The 26,140-nt window shown below is 37.6% G+C and overlaps 1 protein-coding gene across 1 annotated transcript in view; it reads left to right on the top strand.

Annotated features, from left to right (window-relative positions):
- Positions 1–26,140, top strand: part of LOC123682087 (extracellular serine/threonine protein CG31145) — a 183,336-nt gene that overhangs the window by 150,043 nt on the left and 7,153 nt on the right. The window contains exon 9 of the mRNA XM_045620483.1: positions 32–172. Within this exon, the coding sequence (XP_045476439.1) occupies positions 32–172 (141 nt within the window). The remainder of the gene's footprint in view (positions 1–31; positions 173–26,140) is intronic.

The raw sequence follows: 26,140 nt of genomic DNA, 5'->3' as shown, positions 1-26,140 counted from the left end.
TTGAAGCTAAATTTTTATATTCTCCTTTCAGAATTTTCGGTAACGATACCTTTCCTATACATTTGGACCATGGGCGAGGATTTGGAAAACCTTTCCACGACGAAATATCCATCTTAGCTCCAATATTGCAGTGCTGTATGCTCAGAGAATCGACACTACAGAAACTTATAAGGTAAGAGAAGAATACATATTTTATTCCATTCAGTGATTATCTTCACTATTGTGACATTCATAGTAATACAATTCTAATAGCTCAATCAATATAAACCACACAATGATGGTAACAGATAATTTGTATGTTCCCATTTTATTATTTGTATTTATTTTTTGTTCGATAATGTCTTTCAATGAATGAATTGAATCGCGTAGTAAGTTTATAAAACTCGAACGTGAAATACTTGGGATTTCAATTTTGCTTTTCAATTGTAGAAAAGTTGGTGGATACCTCAGTTAACTCTCGGATTTTTAACAACTAATGATAAGGGGCGTATTTGGTTATACGTAAATGATACTTGGGATATTGGTAAACTCTACCCGAAATTTCAGCTTTCTAGTATTCAAAGTAACGAAGTAATGAATGCTTAGTTGAAGCTATGCTTTTCGCGGAAATAGAATTGACTCAATCAATTACTAGAACACTGTTAGAGATAGAGATGAGGAAATTGATACAAAATAATAAAGAGATTACAGTAAACCGAACAAAGTAATTATATACTGGGTGTTGCATTTGAAATACGTAGTCTAGGGTACCATAGTCCTATGTCATACAACTTGAGGCTTCATTTCAACTATTCCCTTCAAAAATGTACAATTTGTAACCGCCACCCAACTACTCATATATATCCGATATTTATAACCTAATTCCGAGGTAGGCCACACCGCACCAACAACGTGTCGGTGTCAGTTAAAACAATTGACAGTTATCCAAAGGAACGCACTTCAAGATTCTTAAGGTCAGAATACAATAAGGCAACGAACTTTTCACTTCTTAAATGTCGAAAGATCGATGCAGAAGCGTGCTTAACTAAATTGGATTTGAGATTGTTGACTGTTGAATTGAATTCGGATTGACACTCACGTGCCAGCTGCTATTCGGAGGTGAACTGCGGTAGGATTCAGGCCGTGAATCAATGTTTGATATGCAGATTTGCAGGATTCGGCCCATGAGACAGTGAATTACTAGACGTGGAAAGGCAGGGCCGCCTACGATCAATGCAGATCTGATTTGCGGTCCCACCGATGTCATCATGAAGGCATTACGTCGGTTAGTCGACGGTATGTTACATGGTTTTGAAAGGTCGATCTATGAACAGAAAGCTCTATATTTTTTCATTTATTTTTGCCTAGGAGTAATAAACATAGATATAGGGAGCATATGTCATTTTCGGTAAGCAACTTCTGTCCCCAACATGAACTATCAAATTTGACATGAAGGACGCGGAAATGAAAACATATCTGTGATATGATATTTCACTCAATTCGCGAGTTTCTCCACAAAGAACGCACTTCTTATGTCCCATAATTATACAACGTTTCATATTAACTCAGAATATATTGAAATAAATACCTGAATATATAAGAAATTCAGAAAACAAACTTCAAGCTCACCAAACGACTTGACACTAGGAGAGCAAAGTGCCACACCTTGGATTTCAACAGGCAGATACAGAAAATAATAATTATTCTGCTTATTATAAATGAATGAATAGGAGAAACCAATTCGCTTGCGATCGTTTCAGTTTGTTTTAACAACTCATAATACACTACGCCGAGCTGGGCCCACCAAATACTTAACATGACCTTCGAACCGTGAATATTCGGTTCTACCATCGACGTGGAACAAAGCGGGATATCCCCATGATTTTCTGCGCTTGTGATTATTGTAATGAACCCATTTTTCGACTCCACATACAATGAGATACAGAAATCCCTTTCGTCTTGGCATTGCAAGCAGCTGTTCTCAAGCAAACAAAAACCGTTCAACATCTCTCAGCTTCAACTCGTACGTCACCCAATTTCCTTGTTTCTGAATCATTTCCAAGACTTTCAGACGTTTTGAAATGGCTTGTTGCATCACTGCCAATGATCCTCCCATTCTTGTTGCGTTCAACACGAGTCTTGATCAAGTATTGCCTCCAATTCTGCATCTTCGAAAACTTTCTCTCTTCCACCGTCACCGACCTCAAAATCACAGTTCTTGAAGCGTTGAAACCACTCTCGGCAAGTTCTTTCCCTAATAGCGACCTCACCATGGACATTGATAGTATTCGATGAGCCTCAGCCGCTAATTTTGTCATATTGAATGACGAGAATTTGGCTCGTAAGCTGACATGTTTAATAGAGAATAACTTTATGATGCAGACACAAATCGACTAATATGTCGATGGCGTTATGTTAACAAATACCTGAGCTCATTGCGTGACATCTACGATCTATTTATTTCGACTACCTCTTACCGCTCACACGATATTGATATTTTTAGATGATGTTATATGTTTGGAATTGTTAACATTCAAGGACGAATAGTATAAACAACAAAATCCTTCCAAATCATCCTGAAACTTCTGGTCATCATCTAAGTTCCTGAATGCAAAATACATTTAAATGTCATCCGTGCAAATTTCGAAGTTCACGTGAAAAAAATATCTACAGACGTCATTGATATATAAAATGAAAAGGAGTGGTCCCAAATGGGAACCCTGAAGCACTCCAGATTCACCCTGTAAATGAACTAATAAGCTTCATGTATAATGACGAAATGAAATCTATCGCTTAGGTATGATTTAACCCAACTGAACCGATTCGATACCACGTCTAATCCGATATAACTCACCAAAATGTCGCATGATTTCATCATGATGTGCCCGTATTTTTCTAATTTTCAGCAGGGAATCCTTAGAAACGTTGAGGTTTGACTCACTGATTTAGATTACAATTGAATTCGTTGATGATCAAAACCCGACTAGGGATTTCGTAAATATTGTTGTTTTTCTCAAAGATCCAATGGAGATTCATACAAAAGACGTCTTTGAAATTCTTGATGGTTTTTCTGCTTTTTAGGATGACGTAGTGGCACCTGTGGTAAGGCGCTTCTAAACAAAGGCGTAAAAGCTCGCAAACTGACGTCAGTAAAGACGTAAAAGCATTGCAATTGTATAATGCTTTTAAGAAAGGTATAATCGATAACTTGTACAGCTATAGGAATTCTTATAATTCGCCATTTCTTACGCTGCAGCAATACAGCCGAAAACTACCCTCCCATTAGAATTAAAACTTTTCCTCTGCAAGCGCGCTCTTTCAATGAAATTGAGACACTTATATGACATTACCTGGGCGCAGACGGAAACGGCAATCGAATCAGCAGCGCCATCTAGATGGGGCGTAATTACAAACGACAAAGAAATTCAAGAATAGTTGACATCGTACTACAATAAGGGCTGTACAAAAGCGCGCCACTTTAACAAAACGGAACCCCTGGAAGAAAGTTATCTAATTTTCATTCCCCCCACCCTTACCCCCACTTCAAGTTTTTCTCAGGGCGGTAGCCGGCAAGGAAGGAACCGGCAATTTTGAATAGTAATTTCTGCCGGCGAATCAATTAAAATCCATTATGTTCGTTTTTGGGAGTGATATTAAACTTTATTAATTTTAATTTTGTTAAAACAATATCCCGAGCCGCCGTTCGAGGGCCTCGATATTGTGAATTAACGTTTTGGAAGTCCTTAATTGAGGTTGCGAACTCTAATTGTCTATTCGGTGGTTAGGGGCGGGAGGGTGAAGGGGTGCAGTAATAAATCGGCTGTTTTCGTGGCCAATCTGAATGTTTCTCCATAATTCTTCCTTTTGTTGGACGGGTTTTTTTTTGGTGATTAAGCGTTTGGTTCTTTAAGAGAGGGGTCTGTTGGTTTTATGCGATGGTGATTGCGTATTCGATGGTTTGGTTGATTGCTGATTTTTGTTTGAAAAAAACGCACAGGGTGTTCCTGGATTGAAGCTACAAAGGAAAATGAGAGATTGTTTGGATAATTTTCAGAAGAAAATGTCCTATAAACATGGGCCCGCGAACGCTTTAATTTGGAAAGAAATGCATGTTTTCAACTGAAAAAGTCTCATCAACATTTATCGCTCATATCATCTGCTCAAATGTCTGCAAACAGTTTTCATATAAAACTACACCTCACTTCAATCATATTGAAAATTGTACGTAGGCGTACAACTTTGCTTCCGCCGTGTTTCTACGAAATTGGAGGCTTTATTGTATAAAACTTGTTATACATTTATGATTCAAAGTATTGTCCATCGCTGGCCACTACGTTCTCCCATCTTTCGAGCAGCGTACGAATCCCGCGTTGAAAAACTGGTCATCTTTTGAAACGATCCACGAATCGATCCAATTTTTTACTTCTTCATATGACCGGAAGTGTTGGTCAGCCAGGCCGTGTGCCATTGATCGAAAACATTGATAGTCCAAGGAAGTAACGTCTGAAGAATACAGCGGATGGGGTGGGACTTCCCATTCCAACGTTTCCAAGTAAGTTTTGATCACTTGTGCAGCATGAGGACGAGGATTGCATGCTGTAAAATTACTTTATCTTGTATCTCGTTTTAATGTCGTTTTTCTTTAAACGCGTTCGATAACGGTCGCCTGTGATTGTTTCAGTCGGTTTCAACAAATCATAGTACACTACGCCAAGTTGGTCAAGCAAACCGTGAATATTCGGTTTGGCTGTCGACGTTGCAGCTTGGCCGGGATATCCCCATGATTTTCTGCGCTTGGGATTATTGTAATGAGCCCATTTTTCATCTCCAGGCACTGCAGGAATCCCTTCCGTTTTCGCCTCGCAAACAGCTGTTCACAAGCAAACAAACGCTGGCTTAAACTCCGGAAACCTTTCTTGTTCTACTGCCAAGCTGGTCTTAGACGTCAAAATCACCGTTTTTGAAGCGTTAAAACCACTCTCGGCAGGTTTTTTCACTAATAACTGCCTCACCATAGGTATTTGAGAGCATTCAATGAGCTTCAGCCGCAGATTTCTTCATATTAAAGCAGAAAATTAAAACCTCCCGCAAATGACGAGAAGCCATCTATAGCAAAACGGCGGAAGCAAAGTTGTACACCTAAAACTTCACATGACACGAAAAACTGATAACGAAATTTTGTTTTGAAACAACCGTAATTCTAAATATTATAAATAAGAGACCGTTTGATCGAAAACTGACCTTACACCAAGCAAATAACGACCACTCCCAAAAGTATTCATCCCAAAATAAAAATAAAAAAAAGCGTCGCACGAAATTTCTCGCTCCTACTAACGAATAAGGGATGCAAACAACTCCAGATATAATCAACTTTATAATCAACAGCGTCGAACATCTGCTTGACGGCACCACCGACACCTGAGCGAAAGGAAATTTTTCTCGTAATGAGTTTCATAACTTTTTATGATTGGACTCCGGAAATCCGGAAACGAAAGATATCGAACAAAGGGATAACCTTCGCAATTCCCCCCGGTACCTGCGAACATGTCAAGGACCCCTGAATTATAAGGCAAATTGTCTACAACATGTCGCGTTATTGTAAAACGCGAAAGATAAATTACAGGCTCCGGAAGGCAGATGCCCAATTTGGCATTATCCACTTACTCGTCGTCAGGGAAAATACGTTTGCTCCTAATAGCGCCCAAAATATAAACTGGAGGAGATGTAGCACATGAGGCTTCGAAGCTATCAGTCCGAGGAAAATTCAATTTTTAGGGGTTAGGGAAGCGGTGGAGCAGGGCTGGTTTTAATGTCAGCGATCTACGAAGCTTCTATCTTTTTGGTATTAGCATGAAAGTTCAATACTTGAAGCTGTACAGTGCATCCCATTTTGGGTGAGACAGCCAGGTTTCTCGCTTGTTATTTAAGATAGAGCCTTGCGGTTTTCACATTCCTGTCCTACTTTTTCGTGAAACTCAAGTTGTTTTAATCAGATTCTGCATAACTGTTTCCGTTCAAAAGATACAGGGTGATTTTGGAAATTGATACTTTTCGGACCCCTTCTTTATCTCCGAAGTTATTGGAAATAATGCTGAGCTGAAAACTACGTCTGAATAAGAATTCTGCGTAGAATCCAGTGGCGTACTCAATATTTTTTTTCGGGGTATGGTTTTGAAGATTCAACACAAACCTATATTTTTTTTAATGGAACACCCTATATATCATTACTTCGTTGAATTCGTTATTTTTTTCCCTTCGAAATGATATATGATACTATGTAGGTAGGATGTTCAGAAATGTTAAAAAAAAACTAAAACGTCAAATAATGATGACTTTTTGTAAATGGGCCATGAATTTCCTATGTTTCAATAAGAGGATTAGTACTTTCGATTTTTAAAAGTAGTAGGTCATTGATGACACAAACATCCTTGTTGTTATTATGGCTACTATGCATTTGGGGGCATTGTTTTATCAAGTAGGCATTGGAGGAAAAAAACCAATTTGATCTAGCTGTCATCGCTATAAATTATTGTTATCATTATTGATTCTTCTTTTCTATGGGAAATCCATTGCCCATTAACAAAAAATCATCATTATTTGATGTTTTAGTGTTTTTTTAACATTTCTGAACATCCTACCTACATAGTGTCATATATCATTTTGAAGGGAAAAAAATAACGAATTCAACGAAGTAATGATACACATGGTGTTCCATTAAAAAAAACATAAGTTTGTGTTGAATCTTCAAAACCATACCCCGAAAAAAAATATTGAGTACGCCACTGGATTCTACACAGAATTCTGATTCAGACGTAGTGTTTACCTCAGCATTATTTCTAATAACTTCGGAGATGAAGAAGGGGTCCGAAAAGTATCAATTTCCAAAATCACCCTGTATCTTTTGAACGGAAACAGTTATGCACAATCTGATTAGACCAACTTGAGTTTCACGAAAAAGTAGGACAGGATCGTGAAAACCGCAAGGCTCTATCTTAAATAACAAGCGAGAAACCTGGCTGTCTCACCCAAAATGGGATGCACTGTACATACAGTTGAGAGAGTGACGGAAATTGATCATTTTATGATTTTGCTAAACGAGATTTTCCAACTTCTGTTTGTTATTAGTTCCTCTATCCTATCTCTATGGCTATACTCTAAGCCTTCGCTCAATAAAGGTAGAAACATACTCAGTTGACGCAGATCAGAACGACGTTACACACGAAAATCTGGAGCACTGGTTTTTCTTCAAGTGAACCTACTAGCTCAACTTGACGCTGGTTGACGGTGACTGTCAGCGTCGACGTCATCACATCCCTGCCCATTCCGAAATGTTTCGTGTATCGAATATTTTCCGTAAGGACATTAAAGTAACATAGCTTCTGCTGTTCCCCCAACTCTTCATCAATAAACACCTAACAAATTCTGATTTTACACACATCGTCAGAAGTCTTGGCTCTCCTATAGGTTTCTCAAGAAACAAACAATCTATGTTCTGGAAATGAGATGAATATGTTCCTCTATTACAACTCCAATTTATTCGATAGAAAATCTTTCTCTGTTACTCTTTGCTTCATGCAGGATGAGTCAAAATGAGTCCGTATCACCACCTCTTCTTTTAATCAACTGCCCAATATGTCTATGCATCCCACAAATCAAGGCATTAATAAAATTTTCGGGCATATGGTTCCATTCTAATAATAAATAAATAAATTAAAATTTTATTCTAATATTCTACTTGAAAGGCCAAACTCAATTCCTACAATGTTGGAGGTGAGTTTTGGTGATTTGATATTGCTCTCCCAGATCGTGCTTAATTGATTTTCATATCTGGTGAATTTGCTGGCCAGTTCATTCTCTGGATATTGTTCTTTTGAAAAATGTTTTAAACCCTTCGTATACGGCGTTATCAGCCTGATAAATGAAATTATCTCCAAATTCATTGCGCAGAGGAATTGGTTGATTGATGTTTTCTACGTAGATGGCACCAGTCATTGTTCGTTCAACGATAATGAAAGGAGTACGACGACCGAACATTATTGCCCCTTGAAAGGGCACAACTTCCCGGATGGCTCCAGTCTGCCTGAACCACTCCAAACCTTTTTTTATCGACTATTACTTGGTGAACCGAATCGTGACTCGTCCAAAAGAAGTACGATGGGCCATTGTGGTAGAAGCCTGTCTTGGTGGTGTTCTGCCCATTGCCGACAGGTGGCTCTATGTCCAGGTGATTGCCGAGGTACTCTTAAAGGTCTTCTTGCCCTTGAAATTGAGAAGTGCAACCGTGTCCTTATGGTACTGGTTGAGACTACCAGTCTATAGGTCCTCAATAAATTACTTCGAAGTGCTGTTACAGATACCGTTCGATTCCTTCGAGTAAAATTTGCGATAAATGGTCTTCCCTTGCAGATACTCTGGGTAGATCAGGCACCGGTCTTCAGGCAACGTTGCCGGTTTCCTGGAAAAGGGCATTACTGAAATCCGTGAAATATGCAAGTATTGCTCAATCTGGAGGTTCGACCAATCTTCTCGATGTTGGGGGCTACTATTCTTACCTGGTCAAACTGAGAAATTGGATGTCCCGGCATTTTTCACAGCATATTCTCAATATTACAACTCTCGTTATTCGCTGAGAACAGAATAACTTCTAATAGATTTGTATTCTCACCAACAAGAAACATTTATTGCTGGTTTATTGTTTTTAATTGAGTGATGAGATAATGAAGAACTAGTTGAGAATTGATAGGGGGCCAAGACTTCTGACAATGTGTGTATAATGAATGACCCAAAGCTTCGTCAGAACCATAGATAATTCATGAAAAATATTGAAAAAATGAGGAAAGTCAAATCGTTTGAGTCAATTGCGCCCTTGAAAACCACATTACATTGTTTATAGTTACATATGTGGTCTCTAAAGATTGAAATTGCCTATGAATGACGAGCAATCAAAAGCTGCTGATCTTATGGTAGTGCTTTCCTCATTTTTTAAAGTAGCTTCAATTCTTAATTTTGAGAATTGACAACATAGCAAATATTAATATCTGTGGGTCTTCTCAACAGAGATGCATTCAGCCAGAATACCTCATTTTTTGAATTTCACAGATATTGTTTTAAAGAACAAATTATCCGAAAATGACGCCTGCAAGGGTGCATATGGCGGATGAATGAACATTCTATCTCAATTCAGACACTCCATACACTCCCAGTTACTTCAGATTGCCAAAATGCGGTAACAGCCTAAAAGCGTTTTTCCTAAGTGAAAACCCACCGTCGAATTCACATGTAATTACCGTCGGAAAAACCCACCCCGCGGAATTTCCCATCTACCCCCGATAGCTATCGGAAAAACCAACCCCCCCACCTAGGCAACGGACCGAAACTTCTCCCCAATTTCCCGAATTACTCGATTCGCAGGAGATGGCCAAACCGCATCCCCTAAAAACGTTGTAATCGCGGTTTCCTACACCGGGAAAATCAGGGAAAACTGCGCTTTTAATAGAAAAGCGTAGTTTCGAATTCGCGTGTAACTGCCGCCATTTAGACTAATTGCGTTCCGGAGGAGAATATCGCTCAAACTTTACCACTTCGGGGCGAAAAAATAATCAACAACGAAGAGGCCGACTTCGATCCCCGCACGCCCTTGCATCACGATAATGGGGGCTGTGGAATTTCGGAATTGTTAGTGCTTCAATTAGGATAGGAGTAGTTTTATCACTGCTTTGAGAGAAAACCCGGAGATAAACGATCGGAAGTTGGTGCGAAAAAGGAGGGGTGGAAATTGATCTCGGAGTTTTCGCGAGTCGTTTTGGGTTCGGCAGGGAATTTTTATGGAATATCTCGGGGATTTTGATGGAGTTCTGTGCGAAGATATGAGGTTATATTGGTCATCGGGAAATTTTCGATGGAAATAATAAATATTGGTCTGGAATATATGCGGTGATTGACGATATCAATATCTGGATGGGTGACCGCTGTATAAACACTGAAAAGAAGGAAAATGGAAAAAACACTTGCGTCAGTAGCTTTAAAGCGCTCATTCACTCATGTGCCAATTGTTAATTCACTTAGTCTCCATTATCGCATAAATGAACGATAACCTAAAAACACTCAGTGCTTTCGTTATTCTTTTCGATATCCTGCTCAAATTTTCTGTGGTTCTGACGATGCTATGAACAGGAAATTTTAGAATAATCGTTAACACCCTGCTGATGTTCAGGGAATCTTTGTTTGTCCATATAGATTTTTCAACTTCAACAGTAGATTCTTGAAGTCTAATGAAGCACTTTTTACTGTTACCATATTTTTCGATTCGGCCCAGATGACAGATTGAGCTATGCCACCAACGGAAACCATAATACTGAAGATTTTCTAATCGTGAGATCCCATTTTTACCTTAGAAATGAACTATTATATTGAAAGAAACAGTATGAACTCAGATTCTCCCTTACATTTGGTGAACGTAGTAGTATATTCATAACAAACAAATATGTTACCTCAATTTGGCGATAAATATTGAATATCCTTTTCTTGTGTTCTACCGGGTGGTTCAAAAGTCTGGAAACGGTGAATTTATTTCGCACACAGTTGGAAAATCGGAATTTTGATACTGGGGTCTTTAGTAATTTTGCCCGAGAATTGAATGGGCCCATCAGATTTTGGACCCAAAAGGGACTTATACAAGATATGAGGACCAACTTTGAAATTTCAAATGCAAACCCATCTTTTTAATTGCAGATTTGGATTCAGCGGGAAATTTAAGATCCGAATTGGTTGAAAACAAACTTTTTTCGTCCTTTTTTGGGACCTATGCAGCTTTTTTTGTTAAAAAATCCGGGGGCGTTCATTCAGATCAGGATGCAAAAATTCAAATTTTGATACTGAGGTCCTTAGTAATTCTTCTCGTTGAATCGATTGAGCCCATCAGATTTCAGGTGCAAAAGGGCCTTATACGAGATAAAAGACCCAACTTTGAAATTTCAAAGTTGGCCTACATCAAACTGAGGTTCACGTCTTTCTCCCCGACGGCGTCTAACCCTTCTTCGGCCATCATGTGCACCTAAGGAGAATCGATATTCATCAGAAAAGACGACCTGATGCCATTCCACATTCCAATGTTGACGTTCTCTGCACCACTGTAATCGTTGCTGGCGATGCTCAACCGTCAGAGGTAAAAGAAGATGGGGTCGATAATGCTGGAGTCCAAAAGACCTTATACGGCGGTAAACCGCTCGGACAGTTACAGGATGGCCTTGTTCTCCTAACCATTTATCAGCCAAAGATCGAAGTGTCCCAAATCGGTCTCTAATGGCTATAATAATAATAATAAAATGGTTTATTTTATAAGCTACAGGGTATAAACATATAATCACAGAGGCGTGAGATGTACGTGACTTCTTAATAAACAAAATATAATGCAGTAGCCAGTATATGTCTTAGACATCCATCTTGAACTCCAATTGTGCCCCTTCGACGTACAGTGCCTACTCTTCTTCGATTTAGAGCATTATCAAACCACGCTTGACAACATCTCATAACAGTAGTTTCATTTCTGTTCATACGGTTAGCGATTTATCGAAATGACAACCCCGCCTCCCGTAGACGAATAATTCGACCTCTTTCTAATTCACTTAGCTGGCGATAAATTCCGCGTACACCTGCTCTAGGCATTTTATCAACAACTAAACATCGACTTTGGATCTTCTCGAACAGCTGGTTTGTTGTGTACTTTAAAACACTTTTAAAAAACGACAACGATATTCTAAGTAACAAAAATTATTCACATGAAAAAACCTTCACGATTTTTTCTCCAGTTGCAATCATTTATCCTTACATCACCAAAAAAATTTTATTTTAAACAGCTTCTTCTGGGTGTTGCAATTTCTTTGTGAGTTAGTATATGCTTCGTAAAGAGAAAGAAGATAAAGTGAATATACAACTTCGTACACCGTACAAAATATGGTTTTCGCAGGAGCGCTAGAAGGGAAATGAATGGATACCTAATGTATACTGATAGGCGAAAAGCCACGAGGTGGTATTCCCTCTCAATTCTATAATACTGGTCGAAAAACAATCTCATTTAACTTTTCCCTCGTACAGAAGTAAATATTCTATTACCACCCAAATCAAACACGACTTCTATCGAGTTTTTCTTCATTGATTCCCCACCAATAAAATATGAACCACTCGAAAGTAAGGCCAGAAATAATTGAATAAGACTCCAAACATTTACTTGGGTTAAATAGAACGTGTGGGTGGAACCTGAATTTCCCTGATAATTGATGATCCCCGCTGTACGCCACACCACAAAGAAAATCCCACCATCGAATATTTACGTATTTGATCGAACCAAATCAGAAGATTAGACAGCTTTTGTGTTCGATAAGAGACTCGAATACACGCAAAGGCTTTGTTACGTACGAGCCGCGAGACGCCTATGTTTTTGTTACGCTAAATTCGATTCAAGAAGTTGGAAAAGAAACATTATTTCAGAGGCCGAAACCATAAAAGATAAATCTAGATATTATCTCTAGGAATTAAGTCGATGTTTGGATGGAAGCGATCGTGTTTTCAAATGGAAATTCCATGTCAACTTTAATGTAGCGATAGTGATCTACGGGTATGGTCTTTCTTTGAAGGGGATCTCTTTAAATTCGTATTTATTACACACCAAAGTTGTGGAGCTGAGTATGTGGAAGTTTTCGGTTTTTCGTACGACAAAAAATTCAGACTCGAGTATCGATTTTAACGAACACGCTTCGAAGTTTTTTCGCTTTCTATTTTTTGTATATCAAGAAATATCATCCCTACTTCAGCCTATCAGAGGAGCATAGAAAACTACCCTCTCAGTATGTATTCTCAATCAATCTCGAATATTTAAAATATCAGAAGGATGGAGTTCGGTCATGTCCTCGTCGACACTCTGGTCCTCTTCATCGGTATCCTTTGGCCTGTCCGTCGCCTCCTAGGAATCTTCCACCTTCCTGGCTATACCTAAAGAAATAATTTTCAATATAATAACTGACAAAGTAACTGCAACACCCAGAAGGAGCTGTTTAAATTTTAAATTTTTTTGGTAAAACATAGATAGTATAGCGAGGAGAAAATAATTGAAATTTGGAGAAAAAAACGAAGGACATTGATGCAATAAGATGGTCTTCTTCTTCTTGAGCGATACTATTCCAAGCTACCTGTACCAAAAGTCCGTGGGGGCTGGGATAAATTTCCAAGCCTTCTACCCATGATGTCCCAAACATGCTCTATGGGCGAAATATCGGGGGATCTGGGCGGCAATGGCAAAAGATTCACATGGGTGGCTTCAAAAAGTTTAAAATAACTCTGGCAACATGAGATCGGGCATTATCTTGCTGAAAAATTGGATTCTCGAACCAGTTGGGTAGAGAAAACATATGGCTCCACTATTTCTAGAAGGTAACGCAAAGCTGTCATGTTACCTCAAATGAAAACTTAAGGTGGCCTACTTGTTTGTACAATAGCACCCCATGCCATAACGCCTACTGTCCGGTGTACATGACGCTCAACATCAAACTGAAGTTCACGTCTTTCTCCCCGACGTCGTCTAACCCTTGTTCGGACATCATGTGCACCCAAGGAGAATCGAGATTCTTCAGAAAAGAAGACCTGATGCCATTCCACATTCCAGTGTTGACGTTCTCTTCACCACTGTAATCTTTGCCGCCGATGCTCAACCGTCAGAGGTAACACTAGGTGGGGTCGATAATGCTGCAGTCCAAAAGACCTTATCCTTAATGTCTTCATTTTCCATCAAAACTAAAACAAAAATATCCTGTACTTTTTTCGTCCACCAGTATAACTTTTTGTCGATTGGAATTGCCACATCTCATTTTGAATTACTGAAGTAAGTGAAGTGAAGAAAGTAGTTTTTATGCACCAAGCAGAAAAATCTACTTAATTTTTTTGGTACGTACTAAACGACATCAAATTCATTATCTACATTAATCATCAATACGAAGATCATTTCAATAGAATATATAACCTCAAATCTGCTTCAAAAGAAATCTGAGAAATACGAATCGAACTTCAATCTATATTATGTTTTGTGTATTCTGAATCAGCTTTCAATGAGATTTTTTGAGAATTCCCTCTAAATTTGAACAGGATAATATCTATAGGACAGCTTCATATTAGATTGAATGTGATTATACCGATATGAGTTGCACATCAGCAAGATAGAGGATTCAAAATGAGTTTCTGCCTCATTTGAAATTCAGACATGAATTTATATCAGCTACCATGATAACTCAATCGTATAACATGGCTCTAGAATACTAATTCTAGAGGCAACTGATGTGCCTCTTGATGTTAGATCATCAACGACATTCGTCTAGTCTAGTACCTCATTTATCGTTATGAAATCCTTTCAGTTTTGGAGTAAATCTCGTTCAGATGAAATATCTATAGAATGTAACAAAAAGTGTCTCAAAAGAACTATTCTCCAAGAAGGATTCAAATTTGATGTAGTTTGTTTTGTCCACATTTGACTTTGAAATTGTTGAACTAAAAGTTCAATTCACATATTTTACTAGATTATTATGTTATTGTTATATTATTATTTTTTCTTGGAAAATCTCAAATACATAAATACAATGATAGATGAAGTAAATTATTTCTCTATTTCAGTATTGTAATAAGTTCATTACAGTACTAAAGATAGTGCTGTAATGAACTCATTACAGCATTGTTTTTCAGTTATATTTTAGTTTTGTGGTTGTCTACACTGACTTCCGCTCCTATCAAATTTCAACACACGTCAATTGTCAATATAATATGATTTGTATATAGTGAAATGATTCGCAACATTATTCGCAATTTCTCCTAATTCTGGTGGTGTTGAATCGATTTCGTCAGACACTTCTCACGAATTTAATGTGTAATTATAAATAATTTCAAAATTCGAAACGTACGATTCAAATTCCGTAATCTGTCAATTTTCGTAACAGTCACACCAACTGCCAAGATACAATACAAAAGTCACTAGGATATATAGGTAATCCGAATTTTTCATTGAATTTCGACAATATTTCAAAGAACTTGACTGAAATAGACAAAATATCGTCTAATACTCATTGCAGAAGGCAATTCCAACACTCATGCGTTCGAAAATTCGCTCCTTTTCGAATTTCGCATTCGTATTGGAATAGAAGCTCATTCTGCAACTTGTTTTAGAATAAATATACTATTGACAATAAGCTGTTATTACATCGAAATATAACTTCCTCGCCACTTACATAGCTCGGTTCGTAACTATGCCTAGAGAATAATGGCTATAATTATTCACCAGTATACCATCCGAATGATGACTATTATTACCTCACATTATTACTCGAGAATAATAGCTTATTACCTCGTTGCTTACGCGGCTCGTTCGTAAATATTGCTCGGGAATAATACCTCATTATAATACTTCTATTTTTTGCTGTACCATGGCCACCCTCAGGCAAAAATACAAATTGAATTGTTGTCCAAATTAATAAATTAGTCGAAGATAAAGTAGAGTATACTTACTATACGAAATAATGGTTATTATTACCTCGCATTAGTACTCGGGAATAATAGCTACCATTATTCACTGGTGATGTAATTTCCCATTTCTTCTCAAACTGAGGATTGAAATAAGCCATCCAAATCTAAGTCCAGCAAAAAATTATTTTGATCCCTATGTAAAAAACCCCAGATCTTCAATCTCCGTCAAGCCGTCCATTTTAACGAAGGAGCACGATAAATAAATCCCGTTCTTTCGTGAGATCAATCAAGTTTTCACCGGTTTGTCACGTCAGACGGTATCTCCTGCCTCGGCGATTTCTAGAAATAAACAGTGGTGGTTGCCTACGTCGTAAAAACGAGGTTGCCTTCCTGACAAGTCCATGCATTACTCACGGCCTGAGATTGGCTACTGTAATATGCAGGCTTCTACCGGCTTAATATTTTATATAAAGTGAATCCTCTTTACCAGCTGCTTCCTTGTCTTATTTAGCCGAACAGGAAATTAGGGCCCTACAATGAATGAAACATAATTATATGGTTGGAGGATCTGCAGAATTGTAGGAGGGGTGTTTTCGCCATCAACTCATTGTTCTTAGTACTAAGAGGGGAGGGGAGTGAAGGACTCGTGAAGATGTTTTCGGGTTTGAGTTGTTTTTATTGTGTTTAAAGGGAGGATATTTGGGAGAGAATAATGGAGATTTGAATTGAGATGTTGAATCTACATTTTTAACCTCGAAGAAAGTGGTTTCGGTCCTATTGGCTCGTCTTCAATGCAATTTAGCCAGAGATTATGGTTTCGGATATTTTTTTATTATAATCTACATTCATTTCACCTTTCGGTGTTTGGATTCGGATATTTTTGGTGAGTTTAACTCTGTAGGTGTATTCCTATCGATTTCATAAACTTTCTCAAACTTTATTGATGGGTTTAGTCTCCACTGAATTAAAATTCTTATTGATTTGATAAAAATAAATATGAATACTTTCAATTTCCACAGCTTTTTATCAGTTCGAAAATTTTTTCACTGGCTTTATCAAGAATTGGTTACATTGCAATGTTTTACTTTTCAAAATATATTTTCAACTAGGTACATAGTAGTAAAACTTTGCCGTTTTTCTCTGAAATTCGAGGCTTTATTGTAAAACCTGGTTATACATTTATTATTCAAAGTATTGTCCATCGCAAGCCATCCCAAGTTGACAAAACTCGTGATCTTTTGAAACGATTCACGCATCGATCGAATTTTCTACTTCTTCATAAGATCGTCTGTGATTGTTTTAGTCGGTTTCAACAACTCATTATACACTACGCCGAGCTGGTCCCACCAAATACTGAGCAAGACCTTGGAACCGTGAATATTCGGTTAGGCTGTAGACGTGGAAGTATGGCCGGGATATACCCATGATTTTCTGCGCTTGGAATTATCGTAATGAACCCATTTCTCGCCTCCGGTCATAATGCGATGCAGAAATCCCTTCCGTTTTTGCTTTGCCAGCGGTTGTTCACAAGCAAACAATCGCCGTTCAACATCTCTCGGCTTCAACTCGTACGGCACCCAATTTCCTTGTTTCTGGATCATTTCCATGACTTTCAGGCGTTTCCAACGATCCTGCCAATTCTTGTTGCGTTTAACACGAGTCTTGATCAAGTAATGCCTCCAATTCTGAATCTTCGAAAACCTTCTTTCTTCCACCGTCATGATGGTCTTCGACGTCAGAATCACCGTTCTTGAAGCGTTGAAAACACTCTCGGCACGTTCTTTCACTAATAGTGGCCTCACCATAGGTTTTGAGTGCATTCGAGGAGCCTCAGTCGCAGATTTCTTCATATTGAAGCAGATAATCAAAACCTCCACAAATGACGAGAATTCTGCTCTTAAGCTGATATGTTTAATCGCGAATAATTTTATGATGTAGACAAAAATATTATTATATGTGCTTCATAAAGTTAGGTATCAGATGAGAAAAACTCGATTATTTGTTCCGTTTAAAAGCAAATAGCTGCATTTCGAATAACTCATTTCATCGATAAACTTCATTTCCCTACATGCCAGTGAAATGTGATAAATAGATAATAACATCTTACAACAGTTTTTACTGGGAGTTGGGGTTTCTATGTCACTTAATATAATATGTAGCATCTGTGTCCGTATTTCTCAAAGTCGAAGAATATTTTTCTATGCAATGGCAAAAGATTCTCTGAAATGTCAAGACTGTCAACTACATGTTTCATTTTAAAAATTCACAAGTGAATAGAGTCCAAACATCAACCACAATGTTGTCCACATTCAGAGAACTTAAAAATGAAAAGATACAGGAGGCAGACATGTTTTATAGTATTGGTATCTTACTGGATCCACTTTGCGGTTATTTTGCCCATGGTATCTCAATGGTTTTAACAACTCTGCACAAATATTTCATCAAACTTCATTTTAAATGGCTGCAGATGGTATCTCCAACAGAAGTTATGGACACGTGATATCTCCTGACAAATGTAATGTATCTCCAGTGCAGTCTCCATAAACTCAAGCAACAAAGTTCATTGATTACTGTAATGTAATATCAATACTAGACTATTTTTCCACTTGCAGAGTATTTTTTCTCTTTTCTACTCGTCAACATAAGATTTAGAATCTACAGGATAACTTTATGATTATATGTAACAAAATCCACCATACACCATTTGCAGTTCAGGAATGACAACATAGATGTTGTGCCAAAACTTAAAATATCGCTATGTAACAAACCTTGAGATGGAGGCAAGTGTGCACATTTCTTTCACCAGTATACATTCGATTCCATATAAAAAAAATTTGCTCGCGTTGGGTCCTTCATCATTTGACGATCGCTTATAAAGATGCTGATATAAATTGGCTCTAAGAAATACTAAAATTGTAAAAGCAGTGCTTCAAGAGACGTTTATAAGATCGTGACCGGTGATGAATATAAGATATATGCATATAAACTCTAAATCTGAACAGTAGTGTACGTAAGTAAGGGTGTTTCAAGAGAAGCCAAATCCAGCAAAATTTGTTAGAATTCGAAGCAAATGGTCACTTGTTTCTTCGTAATAACTGCACATGTGGCTACTACACCATTAATGCAACGAAAAACAGTAAATTCTGAGTGGTACAAGACCACATGTTCAAGTTAAAAGTTTTCAAAAATTCGAAAAAAATCGTTCATCATGACAATGCCAGCTCTCACATTTCGGCTCGATCAAGTGAATTTATGGGTCATCCATCATTTAGTCCTGATTTAGCACCCAATGACTTTTTCTTGTTCCCCCACATGAAGAATAAATTGCATGGCGAGCGTTTTTCCAACGCCAGAAGAGGATGTCGAAGCCTTCGAAACACAAAATTTGCAGCAACCTAAATCGGAGTGGAAAAATTGTTTTAAAAATTGGTTCAAATTATATAATTAAGTGTTTTCATGTTACTTTTCTTTATTCGCTTCTTTCCTCTTTCAAATCAAAATCTGCTGAAACAAAACTAGTGCCTGCATTCTAAGGAAAACTTGTTTGGAAAATAAAGAACGAATTTGGCAAGTTTTTTTAATAATGTTGTCATACAAAAATTGTGGAATTCGTAAGTTGCAGGCAAATTTATATTAGAAATTTACTATTCTCCTCTTCATATGCCAAGTTTCAAATCACTCTAATTCTTAGTCAACATCAAATACAGCTTAGTATTGCTTTTTTCATACATATCATATCCTTTTCTGATGTAAATAATCAAGAATTCAAATCAAACTAGGTCAACGTAGAAAAAATCGACGAAAAATGAAGTATGGTGAGAAATTTTTTAAAAAACACAAGAACTCAAATATCTCGGAAACAGTTGATTTTCGGTTATCAATAAATTTGGCTCAATCGACCGCAAATGAGTTATAAAGGGTGTTTTTATAGAGCTATAGAACTTCATATTGCAATAAAACAACTATGGATTATTCGATTGACATGAATTTTATTTATCCGCAAGATAATCTTGTGGCATTACATTTTGAATATGATTTCTGGCATATAACCGCCACGGCTGGCTCGGATGTAGTCCAATCTGGACGTCCAATTTTCGACGACTTTTTCCAACATTTGTGGCCGTATATCGGCAATAACACGCGAATGTTGTCTTCCAAATGGTCAAGGGTTTGTGGCTTATCCGCATAGATCAATGATTTCACATAGCCCCACAGAAAGTAGTCTAGCGGTGTTAAATCACAAGATTTTGGAGGCCAATTCACAGGTCCAAAACGTGAAATTAGGCGGTCACCAAACGTGTCTTTCAATAAATCGATTGTGGCACGAGCTGTGTGACATTTTGCGCCGTCTTGTTGGAACCACAGCTCCTGGACATCATGGTTATTCAATTCAGGAATGAAAAAGTTAGTAATCATGGCTCTATACCGATCACCTTTGACTGTAACGTTCTGGCCATCATCGTTTTTCAAGAAGTACGGACCAATGATTCCATCAGCCCATAAAGCGCACCAAACAGTCAGTTTTTCTGGATGTAACGGTGTTTCGACATACACTTGAGGATTAGCCTCACTCCAAATGCGGCAGTTGTTTGTTGACGTAGCCATTCAACCAGAAGTGCACTTCATCGCTAAACAAAATAAAATAGACGTGGTGCACGATACGTATTCCGCACAGAACCATTATTTTCGAAATATAATGGCACTATTTGCTTGCGTTGTTCAGACGTGAGTCTATTCATGATTAATTGGCAAACCAAACAGAGAATAAATCACCTGACAGCTGTTAAATCGGTCGCCATCTCGAACAGTAATGCCAACTCAAAGTTATATACCTCGAAAAAAACCCCCGTTATTATGCTATAACAATTGGAAGAGATTGTAGCATAAGTAAACTTCCTTATAAGACTCAACTTTTCATTCGTAAGATTCCATAAGATGTGTCTTTTTCGTGATTTTTAAATGATTCAACTTAAAGAAATCACTCAGTAAGGTGTGTTATCCTATCCATTCTTGAAATATAAAAGGTAATCACCATATTTCTTTCGATATGATCATCGTATTCACCCCAGAAAGGGTAAGGGTAAGGACTTTGACGCTGTAGACCTGAGTTCAAGTCCACCGTAAGCCCATAATTTTCATAAATTTTTTTCCGATAATCTAAGATACGAGAAAATAATAAACCATATTGTAAAATTCCAATTCAAAAACAATATCGAAAAAACAAACACCCATCCTCGAATTCCCATCCATTTCCTCCAATAAACCCCCTCCCACGTAGTGTCGAAAAAAAAGAAACCTCCGCATCCTCTCCATCTCCTTTTCATCACCGAACACAACATCTCGTCTCCATGCCTGCCGGAAGAGATTTAAAATTTCATCATCCTGTTAGGTACACCCCAGAGGGTCCATTGAAATTTTTCAACGTCACAATCTCGAGTTGCAGGTTTCAGCGAATGTCCGTTGTGTCGGTTCTTCCAAAGTGCACCTTGGAGCGATGTTTTCGAACGACTTGGAGGTGGGTGGCGGGCAGCACCCCCCTGAATAATGCATAAAAAATACCCCCTCGGCCCCCTCCTTACGCTGACAATGGACCTCTGGATGCTTATCAGCCCAGTTTATGTCTTCGTCTCGGATCAGCTTTGTCTTCTCTCGATTTTTTTTTTCGAGTTTAATAAGGTCTAAAGGAAGAGGAGATCCTGTCATCATATTAGGGGGACAGTTTACAAACGCCTGAAGGTGGATGTTTTATGAAGGGAATCAACTGTATGGTTGCGAGAGGGTGAAGGGTGAAGGTGGATTCGTTTATCTTGTGAAATTGTTGGTTCTGCATATTGCCTTTGGGTCTGGAGGAATTAATAGGGATATCTGGAATTTCCTTGGGGATGAGGAAGTCAATTTTGTAATATTTGAGGTTGGGGTCTTCGACCTCCCTGGGTGTATAGTGAGTTTGCTGTCAGTTTCCAGGAAAGGCTTAACATGTCATATTTTCTACAGTGAGCACAATTGGCAAGTTACGTATTATGCTTCAGACTTGTTTGTCCAATTATATATATATCTACATTTTGTTGAGATTTTCATAATATGAAAATCAATCTTTTACATTATGTGTGAAAATGAAGGAAACTTTCAGGAACAAAGTTGAAACAAAAATTAAACCATCAGGAACGAAATTGAAAGAAAAATCCCAATAGCAACGTAAAGTTTCAGTAGGTGAATAGAGAGTGTGTCTTCCTCTAGAGTTCATTTAAGCCTTATAAGATGTCTAAATACTGTGTATTCACTGATAAGATTTTGTTTAAGATAATTCTGGCGACTCGGCACGGTATGGGTCCCTTTTTCCTTTTCTTAACTTCTCAACTCTTCTTAACTCTTTTCTTAAGGTCCTGCTATACAGAGGATTGATCTACAGTGACTTATAGCGTATTCGACTGACTGCACCAGTGCAAATTAATCCAAATTTTTGAAGTGCTTAATGACATAATTAGCTCGAATTAATTCGAACTGGTGCAGCCAGTCGAATACGCTATTAATGAAACACAGTGGCGACAATTCGTTTAAACTGCGCCTAAAAATGGATTCACCATAGAACTTAAGAATACAATTGACTGAACTGAACTGACACTTTGTCAAAATTAAAATTTTTGGGCCCGATAGTATTTGATTGTATATAAAACAAATTTATTCAACTGAAGAATACAACAGTGACTCAATAAAACCTTTTTTTAGTGTCTCTTCTAAATGAAAAACACATAAAAAATAAAAAATGTAATGTATGTAAATTACTTCTCACAAAAAAAAACACTTCTTTCATATGAATGGAGATACAATATCCGATTAGAAGTCCTGTAGCACAAATTATACAATTACAATAATAAAAACTAAAATAGCACAAAAATATCGATCCATCCACAAAAAAAATAAAGAAAACCTCCAGTTCAACTCCCCTCTCAACTCATAAACTACTACTAAAGCTTCAGCCAAAACGCAAGAAAGAGATCACCTGATCCTAACCGAACACCTCCTGCTTCCATCAGCGAACGAATTGAGTGGAATTTCATAAAAAATCAACAGTTAGATCTCTCCTTCCTAACCCAATATTCTACGAGGTTAGGTCGGGGGTTGATCTGCCAATTTTTTCATCGCCAGATCAGTCATCTTATCTCGATCGGAGGTTCGATTACATGCTCTTGGCCTGCAAAAAGTGGATTTTAATGGCGTATCCATGGTCCGTTTGATGCCGTAATCTTTGCGCTTCGTCGGAGTTTCATTCGATTACATTGTAGGATCAGGCTGACCGGAGGTTAGAATTGGAAATTGATTACGGATCTTTATTAATTAGGATAGATTGAAAATATCGAGGAATGATGAAGAGAATTTTTATCAGTCTTGAGATCATTCTCTTGGCCTGAAAAATAATAAAGAAAAACGCTTTAATTAAAAGCGACTGCAGGAAAATATGAATATCGGACTGGCTGAAATCTAGGTTAGGAGTTAACCACAAGAAAACGTGCTGACTGGTTCTAGCGCTTCACTTTCCTCCTTGGCTTAGTGGTGGAGCGCTGGACTAGCGATTCGGAGGTTGCGGGTTCTGGTCCCGCTCGAGGAGGTACTTTTTCCATAATTGAGAAATTGTCTGCATGCCAATATGCTATTTACTTTGGTACTTATTATGAAAGTACAGTTGAATTGACGGTCGCCCAACCACTGATTGAGATTCAACCGACGGTTGAAACGAAGCGGGTATTATAAAGTGTCGGTTATACAACCATAGGTTATGTCTGATTTAGTTTAATTCTGATAGTTTCCTCTTTGATTCACTGATAACTGTGAATTCTATATGCCTTTATGTCTATTACCTTGATATTCTGCCTAATAGACTTGTTCAACATAATTATATTCAATTTTTATGAGCGGTAGATCGAAATCTCTTTATTAGAATATAGGGCACACATATTATACCAGACTCCTTCGAAATCGGTTAATGTTATGTGCTCCACCCTATATAAAACTTGTTTGAATCATGATTATAGAGTAATAAACATGGATGGAGCAATTTTCACGTGTCCCCAACATGGTTAGATTACATTGTCGGATTGTGATATATTTTCAAATCCACAGTTTTACTATATCGTTATGAATGTATATTTATAATGAATGAAATATATTTATTTGAGTGATTCCCGATTGAATATGCAAATTTGAATATATGGAATCCGATATTTTTCCTAATTGTCGAATTTATAATAAGCAGAATTATTTTCTGTATCTACCTGCTGAATTCATAGGTTTAGCAACTTTCGCTCTCGTAGTGTCATCGGTTGTTTCACGTCGTTTGGCGCGCTTGAAGTTTGTTTTCTGAATTTCTGATATATTTAGGTATTCATTTCAATATATTTTGCGTTGATATGAAACATCGATTGAACTATGGGACATAAGAAGTGCGTTCTTTGTAGAGAAACTCGCGAATTGAGTGAAATATCGTATCACTGATATGTTTTCATTTCCGCGCGCTTCATGTCAAATTTGATAGTTCATGTTGGGGGCAAAATTTGCTTACTGAAAATGACATATGCTCCATCTATCTATGTTTATTACTGTGAGATCATGATCAACTATCAATATTTACGCTCAACTTCACTTCAATTCTTAATTTTCATAATAATTCCACAAAAATTCATCGAACCACCATACTCAACCGACAATTACAATTCAACGTAAGCCAAGAATTTCTGCCGGCAAAATACCAACCTGCGGACCAGTTAAACAGAGAAATAAAGGCAACCGAAACGTTCTTCCGGTAAAATAAACTCGAGAAAGGGGCGTTTTTCACCTCACAATAGTGGGAACGAACCTTATTACCATAACAGAAGCTGTTCTCTTCCTGAAAACCAAATGTTGACGCTTCATTCGACATCAATGCACCTTTCGTGTGTCATACCGGAAACACCTACCCTACGGGCCGATATCCGGTGTGTGTCAGGAAAAAGGGCGCTATCTCGACGTGTGATCTTTTTCAATTTCGGAAACTGACAAGGGAACGACGGAATGAAGTGAGAATTTTTGGGGAGGGTGAAATTGGAGTGGAAATAGAAATAGGAGGTTTCTCTGTTGGATCTATGGGGAAGGTTATGTGTTGTTTCTGCTGTGATTTGGGGACAGTGACGTTTGTCAAAAACTGTTGACAACGAATAGTTTTAGGGTGAGTTACATGTCCCCAACATGGTTAGATTCGAGGAGGTACTTTTTCCATAAATTAATGATTTCTTGCATGCCAATATAGCATTAACTTGTTATTAGGAAAGTACTGTTGAACTGACGGTCGCCCAACCGCTTATTGAGACTCAACCAACGGTTGAAACGAGTTGAAACGGGTATTATAAAGATATTTTTTGTGTCGGTTATACAACCATCGGTTATTACCATAGAGTAATAAACATAGATAGGCCAGTTTTTACTTATCCCCAAGATGGTTAGATCACGTTGTCGGATTGTGATATATTTTCAAATCCACACTTTTACTAAGTATATCGTTATGAATGAATATTATATTGAATGAAATATATTTATTTGAGTGATTCCCGATTAAATATTTAGAATCCGATATTTTTCTTTAGTGCCGAATTTATAATAAGCAAAATATTAATTATCTTCTGTATCTACCTGTTGAAATCCATGGTTTGGCAACTTTTGCTCTCCTTGTGTCATCGGTTGTTTCACGTCGTTTGGTGCGCTTGAAGTTTGTTTTCTGAATTTCTGATATAGTTAGGTATTTATTTCAATATATTTTGAGTTTATATGAAACTTTGATTCACTATGGGACAAAAGAAGTGCGTTCTTCTTGGATAAATTCACGAATTTAGTGAAATATCGTACCACTGATATGTTTTCATTTCCGCGCTTCATGTCAAATGTGATAGGGTAATGAGGAAAGAAATTTTTCAAATTTTTCTTCTTTTGAAGAAGTTTTTCAAAGAATTTTGCTTACTCATAATAAGATTGTGGTATATAAGGTTGTTACATACAGGGTGGCCATTTGAAAACGAAACAGACGAGATTACAGACGAAATAAAGTTTTTCGATAGAAATGCTCGGACAGGTCGATTTCTGTTTCGAGGGGGACAACTTAAGATGTAGGTTACGGACGCATAACGCTTCAACCCTTGCTGCTACAACCCCCACCCCCAATTTTTGAATAGGGAAGATGGAGTGAGTGATACCTCAATTTAAAGGTATTTTTATACTGATTTCAGCACAGTAATTGTTTTTTTTCATTTTATGCATTAGTTCTCGAAATATTCATGCGTTAGTTAGTTAGGAAGGAATCCACAGTCATGGTTGTTTTGAAGCTCAAAATGTCGATTTTTCACAAAACACTACAAGTGCCATGAAAACACCACTTCATTTTCAAATACTTAGTTAAGAATATTTCGAGAACTAATGCATAAAATGAAAAAAACAATTACTGTGCTAAAATCAGTATAGAAATACCTTTCAAATGAGGTATCACTCACCCCATCTCCCCTATTCAAAATTTGGGGGTGAGGGTTGTAGTAGCAAGGGTTGAAGCGCTATGCGTCCGTAACCTACATCTTAAGTTGTCCCCCTCGAAACAGAAATCGACCTTTCCGAGCATTTCTATCGAAAAACTTTATTTCGTCTGTAA

Source organism: Harmonia axyridis, chromosome 6 (assembly GCF_914767665.1).
Source record: "Harmonia axyridis chromosome 6, icHarAxyr1.1, whole genome shotgun sequence".
In the NCBI taxonomy this organism is placed as follows: Eukaryota; Metazoa; Arthropoda; class Insecta; order Coleoptera; family Coccinellidae; genus Harmonia; species Harmonia axyridis.
Note: the sequence above shows the minus strand (reverse complement) of the source record. Positions and strands in the feature narration are given on the sequence as shown.